This window comes from Doryrhamphus excisus, chromosome 6 (assembly GCF_030265055.1).
Source record: "Doryrhamphus excisus isolate RoL2022-K1 chromosome 6, RoL_Dexc_1.0, whole genome shotgun sequence".
NCBI classification, from domain to species: Eukaryota; Metazoa; Chordata; class Actinopteri; order Syngnathiformes; family Syngnathidae; genus Doryrhamphus; species Doryrhamphus excisus.
The window spans coordinates 17,360,239-17,377,768 of NC_080471.1; the positions used below are offsets into that span (position 1 = coordinate 17,360,239).

Below are 17,530 nucleotides of genomic sequence, written 5' to 3' on the forward strand. Positions count from 1 at the left end.
AGTATACCGTTGTCCCTTGTTTATTGCGGTGAATTGGTTCCAGAATGGACTGTGATAAGTGAATTTTCCGCAAAGTAAGATTTTAGATGAATAAATGGAATATTTGCGTGATTACATCAGAGAAAATCTGTTAAGGACCTTTTGAATATATACTTTTTTATCATTATTGGGACCCTGTAGTCGCCATTTACACTACTATTCTTTGTTTACGCCACACTGCACAACTCTAATGCGCAGGCTACGGAATCACTGCAGGGACACAAGGGAGTGCTAACTAGTTAGCTTCCAATTTATTTATTCTAAACTTCGGAAAGGGTTTCAGACAGAGTGGGGAAGGGGGACAAAGTATGAAATCTAAAACGAACCACTTGGAAAGGAATGGAAGGAGAACTTTTTAAGTTCGGACAGTTTATAGTTCGGATTTTTGACATGAAGTTGTATGACACCCCCATCAGCAGTGAAGTCTTTTTGACTTCTCAAAACAATATGCGTAAAAAAAGCATAATACATTTGCATCACAAAAATGCTTACTAGAAAAAAAAATCATACCTCACAAATCGATGACCGTTATTTTCTCTGCAGTCGTATCACTTTGGGGTGTCAGGACACGAAATGGGGACTGAGTTGCTGTTGACGGACGTCACTGCTTATGGGGGTGTCATACAAATTCATGTCAAAAATCCGAACAATCCCTTGAAGGTAATGTAATCTAATGTCATGTCTCATCACTGGACTACACATGCATAGGTTCCACTGTATACTGCAGCTGACTTTTCAAAGCAGGGGTCACCAGCCAATGACACACTTAAACCCTTTCCCCCCTGAGCATCTAGTTACTGCAACTTGGCGGGTGTCTTTGCCATGCAGCTTTCCGAGCCAGGATACTGTGACTATTACAAGGCCAGATTCAATTTAACTTTACTGTAGTCATCAAATAGTAGTAAAGAGTGTTGTCGGGGTTCCTTTGCTGGCTCCCCCAGAGATCTTGAAGTGATTGAAGCGAAATGTACTACACCGCTTGGCTGCGACCAGCAGAGGTGCTGTTGAGTCAGTCTTATCAAGAAAATGACATCAGCTTTGAAAAGTTGAGCAACATTCATGCCGACGGCACAACTCATGTGCACATTTTCGGGTTGCAGGCCACAATAGTTGACCGCTCCCTGTCCTCCCACTCACAAACACAGCTAATTGTGTTAAAATGCAAGACCAAGACGGAAGTACCGCTGCTGGCAATCAGATTTCAGCACAGCTAGTGGGTGACAACTTGACCCTTGTTCACTCACGACAATGTTGCTCGTCACCAGCAGATAATTATCTGCTGCTAAAATATTCTGGACTATGAAGGGTAAATGTAGATCTTGCACTACTTTTTTACCATTCTGCTTAAATGCTCACCATACATACACCACACATACATACCACGCAAGATGATGTCACTCAAAGTCTGACTTTTTTCAAATAACATTGAATCACTGTTTTTTTTAAAATGAAAAATTCTAATAAAATTAATTAAATTCTAAAAAAATCACAGTTGCACTGTGGCCTGGTGGTTAGCATCTGGGTTCAAATCTCTGTTGGGCATCTCTGTATGGAGTTTGCATGTTCTCTCTCTGGGTTTTCTCCAGGTTTTCCTAACACTCTAAATTAACATGCATGCTAGGTTAATTGGAAACCCTAAATTGCCCATGTGTATGAATGTGAGTGAATGGTTGTTTGTGTATATACAGTATCATCCTATATACTAATTACATTATCAGTAAATTTGGATTTTTTGGTGACATAACTGTAAAAGAAAACAAAGAAAATAAATAAATCAAATGTCTACTGATATTTTTTTGTATTTTAAAACTGTCCAAATTAGGAATTATTAAATAATAACAAAATAATGATTTGTAATTGTAGATTAAGTAAAAAAAACAATTGCATAGCATAATCTTGATTTACATTGGATTAGTTTTAGAGTGAATATGAATTCAATGTATGGACACCCCTCCCACCCCCATAGTATGTGTTGCACGCTTACCCTCACCCCTCCCCACCCTTTTTAGGCGCCCTCTGTTGGCTATAACATACTGGTATTGTATAGAAGGTCATTCATGCATGAAGGCAGGATAGTTAAAATGTGTTTATTGAAGCATAATATGCAAATGCCACTTTTATTTTATATTATTTTATATATATATATATATATATATATATATATATATATATATATATATATATATATATATATATATATATATAAGGTGCTAGAAAAATAACAATGAAATAGTGCCTATAATAATAATAATTCACCATGCCTGAAAGCATAATATAAAGAATCGTATTCAAATTCTATTATTAGTATTTATTTCCCATTAAAGCTGGAACCAATTGATTTATTTCCCCTCATAAAACACATGGGTGTTTCTTGTTATTTTGCCTCAAAGTGCGATAACAAGGTGAAATGTAAATAAGTTGGGAGTGAGTTGAAGTTAAAGCGATAGGTGGCTGGTTCGCCTTTAAGAGTTAAGAAACTTGAAACCTTGTTTGTGCACCAATCAGTGCAGCTCCCAGCCGCCAAAGTGTCTAGACTAGCACATGATGGTAGTCAGCCAATGGCTCCAGCGCTCTCCTCGGGGGCCCCGCATGTGTGTGTGTGTGTGTGTGTGTGTGTTAGTGAGAGAGAGGAGAGGAGAAGAGAGGAGAGGGGGGAGTGAAAAAGAGAGAAACTGGGAAAGAAAGCGCGCTGGCTTGCAGTTTGGTTCGGCTCTGAGGAGAGAAGCAGGAATGCGCTTCGTCCCCGGGATTGCTCCTCTTCTTTTTCTTCTTCGTGGATCTTTTGTTGGGATTTTTAAAAAAGAGAGCAAGGATCTTGATTTCTCGTACTTTTGTTTGGGGATTTGTACAAAAAAGTGCCAAACTATTTTGGAGCTATACTTTTGTTTGGATTTTTGTTCCAAAGCTATCTTCTCAATGATGGACTCCACGTCTTAGCTGTAGCAGCTTCCTTCCGCTAAAGTCCGCTAATTTTTGTCACATTGTTGCTCGGAATGTCGCGTTTCGTTGTGTTATTGTTGTGCGCTTTTGTCGGCGTGTAGACGCAACCGGTGCGTCTTGTGTCTAATGTTGCCGTTTGGCCACCAGTGTGGGTCAGTTGGCTGTGCATGCCCTGCACGGCATTTCCCTCACTTATTCATGTTGAGTGTGTTTAACTTTGGGACAGCCGAACAAGAGTAACCTCCACCCCTCGCCCCCCCAATAGATAGTCAAGTTGTCTATGTTCAGGACGAAACGCTCAGGTCTTGTGCGGCGACTCTGGAGAAGCCGTTTGATTCCAGATAAAGAGGGGGACGATGGAAATGGCCAAACTCATGAGGGGTGCAGGGACGATCTCTTCGCAAACAACCCGCAGAAGATTCCTAAAACGGAGTTTAGATCGATGACCCCCAGCGGGTCATTCGCAGGTGACCCAGGGGGTGTGTTCAGCAGCGCCCTGGGGTTAGACCAAGATGGGGGTGCAGGGTGTGCGCAGGACCAAGGGTCTCCTCGCTTCGTGCAGGATAGTGACTCCAGGACTGTGACCTGCTGCTTATTTAAAGAGCGGGACCACACTGAGCTCAGGGGTCCGGAGGTGACCCCGGATAGCAGGGACCCTGGGTCGTGCCACTTCACCCTGAGGGGCCTCGGCCAGCGGGATGGCGGTTCTCCTGAGTCCCAGGAGGCGATGCCTCGCACGGTGCTGGAGCAAGAACTCAAGTTGGCCACACACACACTTTTAAAAAAGCTCAAGGAGAAGGCGTTGGATTCTTTACTGGAGGCGGTGGAGTCCAAAGGAGGGCTTCCCAGCGACTGCGTTATGGTGTCCCGGACTGAGCTGAGACTGGGTGGCCGTGTGGCGTCCCCACAGCTGCTTGTGTGTAAACTGTACCGCTGGTCAGACCTCCAGCACCCGGCCCAGCTCAAACCGCTCTGTGAGTGTAAGAGCTTTGGTGGGCTGGACAGTCCGACTGTGTGCTGCAATCCCTATCACTACAGTCGCCTCTGTGGGCCAGGTAAGAAGACCACCCTTTCGCCTTTACATGCACGGGAAAGGACAATTTTCAAAGTGTGTCCCAGTGAGGCTATAATACAGTCGCAGATTCCCCTGATCTCTATTAAACTCATTTTCTCTTCATATAACTGAAGTCAGCATAGCAGGTTTTCTTTATTTTTCTCAAGCTGCTGCACATCCCAGGTGCGGCATGCCTCACACTATGAATTAACTACGCATTAACTCCTTTCTCTGTTCATAACCCTTTTTTTATTGCTAGCTTGTATTCACTATTTGAGTAATTACTGATATGGATGGCTTGGACATATTTAATGTGACTTATACAAATGTACTTATTTGTACTTATCCTCAAAGTTTTCCGTGTTATTTTCTTTAAATTGTTTATTTTATGGCGACACGGCGGTTGAGTGGTTAGCACGCAGACCTCACAGCTAGGAGACCAGGGTTCAATTCCACCCTCGGCCATCTCTGTGTGGAGTTTGCATGTTCTCCTCGTGCATGCGTGGGTTTTCTCCGGGTACTCCGGTTTCCTCCCACATTCCAAAAACATGCTAGGTTAATTGGCCATAGGTATGAATGTGAGTGTGAATGGTTGTTTGTCTATATGTGCCCTGTGATTAGCTGGCGACCAGTCCGGGGTGTACCCCGCCTCTCGCCCGAAGACAGCTGGGATAGGCTCCAGCACCCCCCGCGACCCTCGTGAGGAAAAAGCGGTAGAAAATGAATGAATGAATGAATGTTTATTCTTCCAGACTAATTAGGCCAAACATCATGCTTGTGATAATAATCTTATTACCATTCCCGTTTGGTCAAGTCTTGTGAGACTCCCTTGTTTTATCCCTCCATGACTTATTGACCACTTTAAACTTAAGGCCTGCAATTTGGAGAGACTCCCAATGCTGGGCCACTTGACCCCGCTGGTGCCATGACAACACACACTATCATGTGCAAAGTGTCAGTATTTCTGTCTCCTCTCTGGCACAGGAGGGGGATTTTCCATAACATCCATCTTTACCTGCCAGCTGGCAGCATCATATATGCTCCACTATCAAATGAAGTCCAACCTGTATGTTGTGTGTATATTGTAAGTGTTAAAGGTGGGAATGTGTTTCCCTGTGCTGTTGTGATGTTGTTCCCCTCTCTAAAAATGGGAGATGGATTGTAAGAAGAGGGAGGGGGGTGGTGCATACCCCATATCGGGACCCAGGCTCGTAGTAGACATAGCTCACATGCGTTCATGCGTGGCCCGATAGAGATGGTATTTCTTTCATGCTATTCAACGGCAGGCCTTTGAATCAAGACCGTAATCACCGGCTTGGTTGTTTTGAATAAGATGTCAAGTTTAGAGATCATTCTTATAATACTCATAATACTAAAAATGAATTGTCATTTTATTTTTACATGACTATAAATTATGTTTGTGGCTCCCTCTATGGGTTGTGCTCAACATGCCTTGGAATGAATACGTGTATTACATACATGCAATACAGATATCCCCAAAGTTTTATAATTATTAGGACAAATACACGATAACTTAAAACAGTAAAACAATCCAATTAACAGAGCATGTATTTTGTGTACATGTTATGTTTATATACCCAAAAGGTCTATTTTGCTTGTAAAAGGAAGCCTCTCAGTTGATTGACTATAAACTGAGAGGCTTCATTGGACTGAAGCAAAGCCCCCCCCCCCCCCTTATTTGGTCAGCCATTGTACTTTTCAAGTGAGCTCCGTTTCAAGTTGCGCCTTTAAAAGCCCTTTTGTCCTAAGGAGGTCCCCTCATGCTATTTAGGTGGAGGAGTGGTGATAATATACAGTTTGCATACTACTGGCGCCAGACTGACTCGCTGTGTATCTGAGTGACTGAGTTCAGATCCTGGCAATTACTGCTGCCACTCTTAAAGGACCCGCAGCTATTATGCTTTTTTTCCCTTCCCCGCTTTTTCGACTGCAGGCAAGGTCACAGTGTGTTTGCAATTTTTTCTTTCTTTCTTTCTTTTACTATTCTTTTTTATTCCTACACATAACAACAATGTCTTTGAACGATCCAAATGGTTAAAAGGACGCATTTACTTGAGCTGTATGAGACTGCGTACTACTAAAAGTTTCTGCTACGACCACTAATGTATCGGTTGGTGTTAGCTTCATTAACATTTTAGTAGTTGAAGCCTCCAATACAAAAGCTCAAAAAATAAAAAAACATCTGTCTTTTGATTACCACTGTCAGAGAGGTATGCAATTAACAGTATGGTTGTTTTAATTATTGTAATTTACTGTAATATTTTGAGCCAAATCAAAGACACAAACATTAGAAAAACACTTTTAAGTATGATGCAGTGGGTTTGTACACAAATTCAACCAGAATAATAAACACTATAACCTTTGGTAGTGTCCACTAGTTATGAGTAATACCAGATTATTTGATTCAATAAAAATACCAATTTCTTTTTTTAGCATTTTTATCACAATAACATGTAACTCTGAAATAACTTTAATGTGTATTTTTCAAAACCTATTAATCATAATAAATATATTTAAACCGATACGGGCGCCATTTTAAAGCAACAGCATTTGTTTATATCAGATTTGCCGTGCTAGAGCGAGATACACGATGTAACAAAATACATGAACCGCATTCGGGGAGAGCCATACCAAGACAAATGTGCAAGACCTATGAATTTTACGGCTTAAAAGACCATCGATGGTCAACCATGATAGTTTTGTGGGTTTTTTTTTTAAACAAAACTATGTAAAAGGGATGTTCAGTTGACCATTCATCCGTCATTTATAATTATTTTTGCCTCATTTTCTGCATGTGAAACTATATTGTCCATAAAAATGTTTTCTCTTGATATTTTGGGGTGTCTGGAATTACATTATTTTCAATGGAAAAATTTAACTTGGTTAGAGTCCGTTTTGGTTTGAGTTGGAATGCAATGGAATAATGATGTTAACCAAGGCACCATTGTACGCTTACTAGATATCTCAAATGTGTCATTGGTCCTAAAAAGGACACTTACTGTAGATGCCCTTCAAGGTACCTGATGTAAAAAAAAACATTAATTCCACCCTGAACAGTACATGCATTAAATATAGATGTATAATCGACGGGTTGACGACCCCTGCTTTAGACCCAAAGTCCATACGTAGTAAGTTAGATGTGGAAGTCACACATACTTTTTTATCAATACTTATTTTTAGTATACTTTTATGAGAATACTCTGTACTTGTATGAGTATCGATGTATTTAAACCACAGAATTGACCGTCCATCACTAGTACCGACACTAAATATCTTTGTAATGGCTCTTGTATTGAATGACAATACTCTGGATAATATCCAAACTAAACCACCCACTCAATTTAAATTGTGCAATTTGTGTTACGGTACTGTATTTAATATCATGTATTTCATATTGCAGAGTCACCCCCACCTCCATATTCAAGGCTCTCCCCGAATGAAGAACACAAGCCACTGGGTAAGAGACACTAATTATGCCAGCCTTTATTTACTGTTTCTGACTTGTCAATTGGAACCAGGCAGTTATTCATTTTGCAATGACGTCATGTCGACTTTTAATGACAGCCTTCATCAACTTGAAAGTGTTGGGTTGGCTTTTGCCTTTGTCATGTGGTGAAACTGCTGAAGATCTTTAATCATGCTCAGTGTGTTCGGTGGGTTACTGTTGCCGACCAGCCTGAGGGTTTTTACGGGGTCTGGAAGCACTTGTAGGATAGGGGGGGGATGTCATCAGGTAAAGCCTGTTAGCGAGCCTGTTGTGCTGTTATCTATTATGGGATGAAACTAATAGTCTTTAGTGGATGGTGGAACATGATATTGACACTAGCAATGATGAATGCTGCCTGGAGAACTACTGCAGCGGCGTTGCAGCCAGGCTGATGCACCTAATGAGGAGGCTAATTTTTCTTTTCTTTCCCTACAGACCTGTCAGACTCCACATTGTCTTACACTGAAACAGAGGCAGCCAGCTCACCAAACATCTCACCAGGGGAATTCTCAGGTGGGTGCGCTCCTCCAACTGTCATCACTCTCTCCTTTTCAGAATGAATGAATGTTATTACACAATTATTGCATTCATATAAAAATTCCATCATGCGTATCAAATCATATTTTCCAGAAAATAAATAGTTTATGCATCTTGACCGGTCACTACTACTACTACTACTGTAGAGTATGTCTGAATGAATACACAAACCTGCTCGGTTACACTTTGGCCTTGTGTTTTATTCCTTCTCATTAAAAGCTATTAAGCGTGGTGCTCAGATAAAGGTTTCATTGTAAGTAGAGGTTCCACAGGGCGTGCTGGCCTCCCCACCCTCTGTTTTCCTTTCAGAAATATTTGAGAGGGATAAAACGGTAATGAGATCCGTGCTCATTCAGAAACAAGCACGCATACTTCTGCACATGCGTGTGTGTGTGCAATTTAGGGTGTCTGTCGTGGATGGGAGGCTTTAGGAAAGGAAATGAGTAGAAACAGACACTGTCTTCTGATTTGAAGTGAAACACTTCAGGTGTCAGCATGAGATCACCCCCCTCCCTTTCCACCTCAGCCTCCATGGACAGCATCATGTAGACATGGAGTTTGAAGCCCTTATTTTAGGAGGAGTTGCATTGGAGCCGTCGCATTTCCTGTTCAAGACTCGTAGGCCCTGGACAGTTGAATAACTAGTAACCTGGCAGTGAAGTATTCAGTCAGCGAGGGCCCCCTGCCTCCTCCCCTGGTAGTCAGCTGTCACCACCTCAGTGTGGCCCGGCGACACTCCCTGAGTCAACAAATGAGGGGCTTGTCAGAGCGTGCACCACAATTCCAGTGAGGCTGTGGTGAAGTGGGAGTATCTAGACATGATTTGGTTTCCTCCTACTGTGATGTCGCTCACATAGGTCGCTCTTCGAGAGAGAGGGGCGGACCAGTACACCAGAAAGTGGTGTATTTTTCCGTGCTGTGCGCAAATTGTTGAAGGCATTTTGCCTCCAATGGTATTGTATGTCTTACCCAGCATGTAAAAGATCAAATTAGCGAATCACATTGCTTTTAAAGGCAGGCATATGGTAACCATTTTAACTCAAGTTTAATTTACTGAAGGTTTGAGCCTCTCGCGTGGAGTTTGCATGTTGCGTGGGTTTCCTCTTTCCCACTTCCTAATAACATTATTTGGGAGACTAACCATGGATTGTCCATAGATATGATTGGTTGTTTGTACTGTATATCAGTGTTTTTCAACCTTTTTTGAGCCATGGTATGTTTTTTTTACGTTGGAAAAATTTTGCGGCACACCATTAACCAACATGATTTGCTTCTTTCAGCTTTTTTCTGATTAACGGACTCGCCACAGCAGATCCTTTTGATCCGCATACTAATTTAACCAACAATGTTACAAAATGTCACCACTACCTCTCACGTGCATCACTAAGTCTATTAGAGGAACGAGGCAATCAGCTACGTGTTGCCACACGGACGAATATTACATTGCTCTGCCAGTTTTTACACCAATGACACGCGACAATGACGTAATATTTGCAGAAAATTATTAATACATGTTAATTAAAAAAAGTGATATTGAATAATTCCTCACGGCACACCGGACGATTTCTCGCGGCACACAGTTGTTGAAAATCACTGGTGTATGTGCACTCATTGTACCTCACCCAAAGTCACCCGTGACCCTGAATAGAATAAGTGCTATAGAAAACGCATAAATGGCACCGATACACAAGAAGAAAATCAATGTAATTATTGAAACAAAAACAAATATATTGACAAAATCCAACCTCATAACGTCCTTGGGCGGCCATGCTTCAAAATGCGTCTTTTTTGTCCATGTTGTTCTGCAGATTCCAGCATCTGACAGAACTCTTCTCATGTATATTGTCATGTTGTCATACATTTAGCATGTTGCTGACCTGGAAATCACACCGCATACGATTCGCCCCGCAGCTCGACTTTATAGAGCGTGCAGTTTATGTGTAGACAAGAGTTGTATGTAAGCCAGACTCCCAACTATTGACAGAGGAACAAGTAAACATGAGTGGGAGGGGTGTGATGTGTTGAATTATCCAGCCTGGTGTGCTAATGATCAATCACACAGAAACGTTCACATATTTTAGATTCATCATTAACTTTATGGAACATGTTGACATCACACATACCTTCTGGGTTTTAAATGTTCCTATCTTTATGTGCTCATGGGACATTTTATTTAAACATGGCTACGTCACATTGTGAGAAAGACACCCTCTGCCAGGCATCTGGGATGTGTGTTTACGTCACAGGCTGACTGAGCTTTCAAGCCTGTGCACACATAGTATGCCTTAGTACTCTCTCTCTGTGTGTGTGTGTGTGTGTGTGTGTGTGTGTGAGGGAATGCCTTCGCTTGCGCTGCCCTCCCAGTGTGCCCGCACACCTGTTTCCTCAGTGCCTGGGCCTTGTCGTGTGCACATCAGAATGAAGGCCTTTGAAGCAGGCCTCATTGCTTCCTGTATGACTGTCTGAGGGCTGCTTGCTCCCTACACATTGACTTTATTATGGCGCGGTCATCGGATTTCTCCTGATGAAAGACAATTCCTCCACAAAGCCTTCCGACATTGGAGCGTAACAGATGAGAGTGCTGATTTGAAATGCGTTTTACAGAAAACATTCCTTCCAGTCCTCGAAAACAGAAGTTGTCTTTTCATTACTCACTGTAGCACCTGCTTTGACACGCTGTTACTACAGCGCCTTTAAACATGTTCTCCCAGTAGCTGCGGCAGATATTTTCTATGTGGGAGATGCTTGAGTCTCCTTTTCCCTTCATGTCTCAATTAGTGCATGTTTAGAGGAACCTAGGCAGATGAATTCAGATTTTATTTGCTCATATGTGACCTGTATTAGATGGTTTTTCATATCAGTGTGAACAGGATAATTCAGATTTTTCTCAAATGTGACTCAAGCCTCTTTGGTATGTAGCTATTGACCCAAAAAATAACCGATGTTACTGCAGTCTGAACATTCAGATCTTATATATCCGACCTATATGGCATCAAAAGCATTGAATTTGAACATATATGTTTTCAAGTCTCTATATAGTACATTGTAGGGTTCCTACTAACCTGCGTTCAGAATAGCAAACAATCATGGTGAGCTGCAACAATTAATCGATGGTTAATCGATTACCCAATTAATTGACAACTATTTTGGTAATTGATCATAATGTAAATATCCTGATTTCAGTCTCTCAAATATGAATATTTTTAAGTTTATTTAGTCATCCATGAAAGCAGACCTATTTTCTTTGTGTTTTAGCCAAAACATGATAAAGTAGACACTCCAACCAGTCAGTGTAGGTGTTTGCTTCATATTAATATCTTATCTTATTAACATCTATGGCTCAACTTCTTGGTTAGTGCTAACATTAGCGTCTGGAATTTGAGTTGGCCAACATAGTCGCAGTGTAAAGTTTCATTTATTGGGTGCATCAATGTTGGCATACGAGCAACGTAACTTATTGTTTTACACTTTGCATGATATGAAGGCGTTGCAAATGTTGTACTGCTTTCTTGCACAATTTTAGCCAAACTTCACACATTGTACATGGTTGCAATGGATGAACACAAACGCCCCTTGCCACTTCTTTGTTGGTGTTATTATTTCCGGTAATCGGGCTGGTCGGCTGTAGAAATTAGGAATTAAAATTTCAAGATATGAATCATCCCAGGAAAATCGGAATGTTTGTACAGATTCATGGATGCTCAACCCGAGATATATGGAACCTGATAGTTAAGACTGCAGTAGCCCGGATACATATTGGATTTTTATTTACATACAAATGAGGCCAGAGTCACATTAAAAAAAAATCTGAATTGTACTGTTGACGCCGACATGAAAAAAATCAGTTACATTGCATTCATATTTCATATAATTCATATAAACAAATACAAGCCACATTTATGTGGCGATGCAAAAGACTCCATAAAAAGATCATTTTAACAAAAATGCGGGCATCATACCCTGCAGTGTGTACATACTCCGAGACAAATGAGGGGTTGTTCTTCATGTTTGGCATTTTCATTACCTCTGCCAGATGCCAAGATTTTCACAAAACTTTATGGAACAGTGTGAAGTGAATTTAAGTAGGAAAGATAAAATTTTAGTACAGCTCCAGATTTTTATCACTGTGGAAAAATCTGGTTCATAGAAGTCCTTCTTGAGCTTTTTAATGCTTTATCAAATTTTAGTTTTTAAAAATAGTATTCGATTATTAATGACAAATGCAGCCACAGGCATTCCTGTGTGTGGCCTTGGCGGACGTTAAGCCTGTACTTGTGCAGTGTGCAGACATGCCAACAATGTTTTGCCATAATAGAGAATATTTATGATCATTGAATGACGCAATCCTTCTAACTGTTCCTGCTTTAGACTGCTGGAATATCATGGCTCCAGTCTGCCTACATTCTTCCGTCAACACAGGTTGTGTGCCCAATCAAGCCAAGGAATTTGTCAGCATAACATTGTGTACACACACACACAATCACTCACACATACATGGGGCTCCCTTGCATTTAAAGGGGTCTCATGACCACAGGACATATAATTTGACCTTTAATTCACTGTCCTTTTTTCCCCCTTCCTGAGAGTGTAGGAAAGCTGGACCGAAGGAGCGGAAAGATGTTGTGTACATAGTGTGCCCGCTTCCCTGTATTGCATGCTTACTGGAGGGAATCAGTAGTCAAAAGTTCCCACACAGTAATCATTCCACATTCTATGCAGTGTGCCAGCCTGTCTCTGGAGTAAAAGCACTTTGCAAAGCCTGCTCATTTATTGACTGCATGTTTGATGGATACCAGCTACTGTTTTACATCATTCATTCATTCATTTTCTACCGCTTTTTTCCTCACAAGGGTCGCGGGGGGTGCTGGAGCCTATCCCGGCTGTCTTGGGGCGAGAGGCGGGGTACACCCAATCACAGGGCACAGAAAAGAGAAAGATGTGTGGTCATGTTTTTGGGCTATCATTCAGTGGACCTTGGTTCGAGCCCAATCAGAACGTAGGGTTGGCTGAACTAGATGGGTTATACACAAATTAGAATAGGATTTGACTCACTTTCCTTTAAATCATGGGTGACCAAAGTGTGGCATTGGGGCTATTTGCGACCCGCAGATTTTTTTTTTATTGGCCCTTGGCATATTCATTCATTCATTCATTTTTTACCGCTTTTCCTCACGAGGGTCGCGGGGGTGCTGGAGCCTATTCCAGCTGTCTTCGGGCGAGAGGCGGGGTACACCCTGGACTGGTGGCCAGCCAATCACAGGGCACATATAGACAAACAACCATTCACACTCACATTCATACCTATTAGCCTCACATGTATAGCCCGGAATGTGCATGTTTTTGGAATGTGGGAGGAAACCGGAGTACCCGGAGAAAACCCACGCATGCACGGGGAGAACATGCAAACTCCACACAGAGATGGCCGAGGGTGGAATTGAACCCTGGTCTCCTAGCTGTGAGGTCTGCGCGCTAACCACTTTTACATCATTTTAAAGGCAAATTTGCATGATGAATGCCAAAAGAGCATATCTATGTCTGGAAGGGGGGGGGGGTTGCCCATCACCCACAATCCTTATGTAAAGCATGAATACACGTCTTTCCCTTTTCTGTGCGTTCTAAAGATAGCAAAAACAGTTAGCATGAGGGAGCTATCAATACACATCACAGGACACCGTGAACATGCACTAAGAGGTACAGTCATGACAACATGCATATCAAGCCAGAAATGAGCGTAGCATACAGTGTTAGCATGGATGGAAAGGCTTCATATGTATAGCCCGGGCATTTCTCTAAGAGACTGCATCACAACAAACAAAGAATTGTTAGCCCTAACAACACTTGCACTGCTATAAACTTTTTTTTTTTTTCACGTACCGAAAATAAATTGTAAAAGACACCAGACCAGCTGGATCAGATAGAGAGCTGTCCATCGTGGAAGTCACCATGATATTAATTGTGATACATGGAGCACATAGCACATGATATCACAGTCCATCGAGCTATGTATAAACAAAACACAGAATGGGGGCTAATACTTGTATACATAATACACATTTAGGCTAATACAGATAATTTGGTTGTCTATTCATAGTTGTTCGTATGTTTTTGTTTTCCAGTCAGTTGCATTGTGTCGAACAGTCCTCAGTAGTGACGATAGGCGCTACACAGTGTTAGCTACAATAACAACAACGTCGCTATAGGTTGCTTATATACAGGTCAGTAATGTAAATAGAACATTGTTGGAATTTTTTGTTTGTGTTTTTTTTCATTGACAAAATAGGTGTGTCCCATTACATGCGTTGTTTTTTTATTGGCCCTTGGCATATTTTGAAAGTGAAATCATGATTAATGCTGTATATTATTAGGTGTACTATTGTATTTTTTGCTATAATTTTCATTCATTCATGCATTTTCCTTAAAAATGCATTCCTCAAAATGCTTATATCCTCACGAGGGTCGCGGGGGTGCTGGAGCCTATCCCAGCTGTCTTCGGGCGAGAGGTGGGGTACACCCTAGACTCGGGTCTCCTAGCTGTGAGGCCTGCGCTAACCACTCCAGCCCTGTTATAATTTTAATCTGCAAAATGTATCACAGTGGACCGCCACATTCTTTGAATTCTCAGTATGTGGTGGACAAAATTGGGACACTGTAATATCATGTCTGATTATTCTTAAATTACTCTGATTATTCTGTTAAACCAGAGCAGTTTTTCTTAAAAGCTGCTGATAAATGCAAATTAATTGCAACTGAACTTGAAGTGCACAGTAAGAGTGAAGATTTCTTTGTGTTAATTTACAGAACAAAATACCATTTCAAGTACTTATCAACACCAACTGACCTGATCTTTGACTGCCACATGTGACTAAAATCCAACATGGGCGACAATCAATTCATTACTTATGATAGCCAACCTAAATCTGCCCCTGGACTTGTCAATATGATCAACATCTTGTAGTTTGGGCTCATCTCCCCCTGCAGCCTGGCATCCGTCCTCAGGTTTCCACCACAGACCTAAGTCTTTCCCGGCGTCTTCCCAGTGCCTCGCCGCCCACACTCCCCCAGGAGCGCCGATGCTCCAGGATACGGGATGTGGAAATAATGTGACTGGAGTGCTTCCAGCCCTGCCTCCTGAAATCAGGTTTTGCGGATTGTTTATTTGAGGGGAAGGAGGCCTCAGACAAACATCCTGTTTTAAAAAAGCAGCCTGGGTTTTGTAGCCATGCAGGGAGGTGAACTGCCCCCTCTACAGTGGAAGGGAGCCTGAGGAATGTAGGGACAGAGGACTGATATGGTTTGAGGGGATCTCATCGCAGTTCAAATGGATGGAGGGTTGTAGCGGTACATCTTGAGGGGTTCTGCGCTCTTTTCTCTCCGTAGTGGTGTAAAGTTTTTACCCACAATCCCTGTCTCAAGCACTGTATCTGTTCCTGTCCTGGGAGGCTGGCTTCCGTTTCCCCTTACATAACACACACACACACACATACACAAACACATAAATGAACTATTGATAAGAGCGATAAGCACATTTTTCATTTTCCCTTTCTCAGCATTGTTAGGCTGCGATCAGAAATCCACTTTCAACTTTTCCTCTCGGGGGCTATGACGCTGAATGAATGTCCTCGGTGGAGTCCACAGCAGTGGTTCATTAACATGCCTTGTTCTTGTGTGTGTGTGTGTGTGTGTGTGTGTGCGTGTGTGTGCAAGGATGTGTGCGTGTTTGTAGTTGTTTTATTGTTTGGGGTTTGATTGCAGCCTAGATTGTTTCCACTCAAGCACCCAAAAAATGCAAAGCGGTCATCTGGCTATTAGATTAAGACTTTTTAAGACTTGTTGTTGGGAACTAAGTAAACATTTAACTATATTTAAAACTTTTTATAATATTGAGAAATCCCAAGCCGGGTTCAGTTCTGCCCATCTGCAAAGAAAAAGTTCGTACAGTACCATATTTTGTCACCTTTTAACCGTAAAGTCATTTTTTGCCAAATACAGTACTGTCATTGTATTTTATTTTAAATTTTGAGGGTTTTAGACACAAGCAGAGAGCTGGCATTGTTCAACTACAAGCTGGGACTATTAATGCTATTAATACATAGGTGTAATGTGTTTTTTTTAAGTGATTGATTAGCGTAGCGGGTAACAACGTCGACGTTTGTGTTTTGAAACTAGCATAAATGGCAGCATATGGCAATACAGATTATTATCAGGATTTTTTTAACAATACTGGCCTTCACAGTGTAAAGCCCAATTCTGGCTTGTCAAGCTCCCACTGAAATACAGTGGAGGTATTCCAAGTATTGAAGGCCCCAATAAAGTTAAAAATAGTATTTAGAAGGTCACAAACAGGTTTTTTACGCTCTAACTAATATTCTAATATATTTATAAATAAGGAATGTTTGTGAAAATTCACTCATCTTGGTTGGTTCTGGAACCAGTTGTCCGTGATAAATGAGGGACTACTGTACACATTACTGTACAAAATTCTTAAGCCAAAGACTGGTTTTGTTGTATTGACAAACATTACATATACACTTAGCAGCAGTACAGAAGTAATTTCCACAATCTAAGGAAAAACCCATTATAATTTGTCAATTATAGGATTTTATCCCCTTCTGTGTGAGCTAGGGAATAACAACAAATGATGGACCAAAAAAACCCCACATAATTTGACAATGGATCCGTGTTGTCTATACTGTTCGCTAGTAAAGGAGTTGTTGGCATCTGTAATCAGCTGTAATAATACAGTACTTATATACATAGTTGTAATTGAAATCAGTGCTCCAAGTGGCCTGAAGCCTCTTAACTAGGACTTAGTATTTGTCTTTTAGCCAGCTTGTGATTCCACCATTATTGTGTTTGACTAACCTGTGAAGGTCCCACAGAAAAAGATTAATCAAGTATGACTCTTGAGTCTGATGTACCTGCACTGTTTCCGTCAAGGTAACACAGAAAGAGGTGGATGTATGTTGTTAATTACCTATGCCCCATTTTCTAGCTTTGTAAGTGACCTAATCTTGTGCAGGGATGTTGCTGCCATCTTCACTGGCTTCAGCCTGCAGCACAGCACCAATAGGTCCATTCATTCAGCTCAGGGCACAGGGTTACAGCAACAAATAAGGAGCATGTAATGCCATTAAAAATGTATGGAATGTCCAACTGTTAGTTTAGTGTTTTAGTGTGCCCTCCTCTCAAGGCTGAGAGGGGGAACAATGCTCCCTTTTGAGTAGCCACACAGTAAATGTGCTTGCCTTGCATCGCCTGGCAAAGGCAAATGGAGGAGGTGCCAGTTGTGGAGGCTGTTTTTATTTTCTGACCGTTTTACCCACAATTATAAATCCAGACTCTGGCCCTATGATTTTAGGCCTGTGGTCTGATTGCTGGCTAAAATAGACGATAGTTTTTTTTTTCTCCCCTTCCTCCCCAGAGGAGCATCGACAGTTGCGCTCCAATCTAAA

At 41.5% G+C, this 17,530-nt stretch overlaps 1 protein-coding gene across 1 annotated transcript in view; it reads left to right on the top strand.

Annotated features, from left to right (window-relative positions):
• Positions 1–2,660: 2,660 nt before the first annotated feature.
• Positions 2,661–17,530, top strand: part of smad6b (SMAD family member 6b) — a 28,113-nt gene continuing 13,243 nt past the window's right edge. Inside the window, exons 1-3 of the mRNA XM_058076535.1 lie at positions 2,661–4,034; positions 7,455–7,511; positions 7,977–8,054. Of these exons, the coding sequence (XP_057932518.1) occupies positions 3,260–4,034; positions 7,455–7,511; positions 7,977–8,054 (910 nt within the window). The 5' untranslated portion in view covers positions 2,661–3,259. The remainder of the gene's footprint in view (positions 4,035–7,454; positions 7,512–7,976; positions 8,055–17,530) is intronic.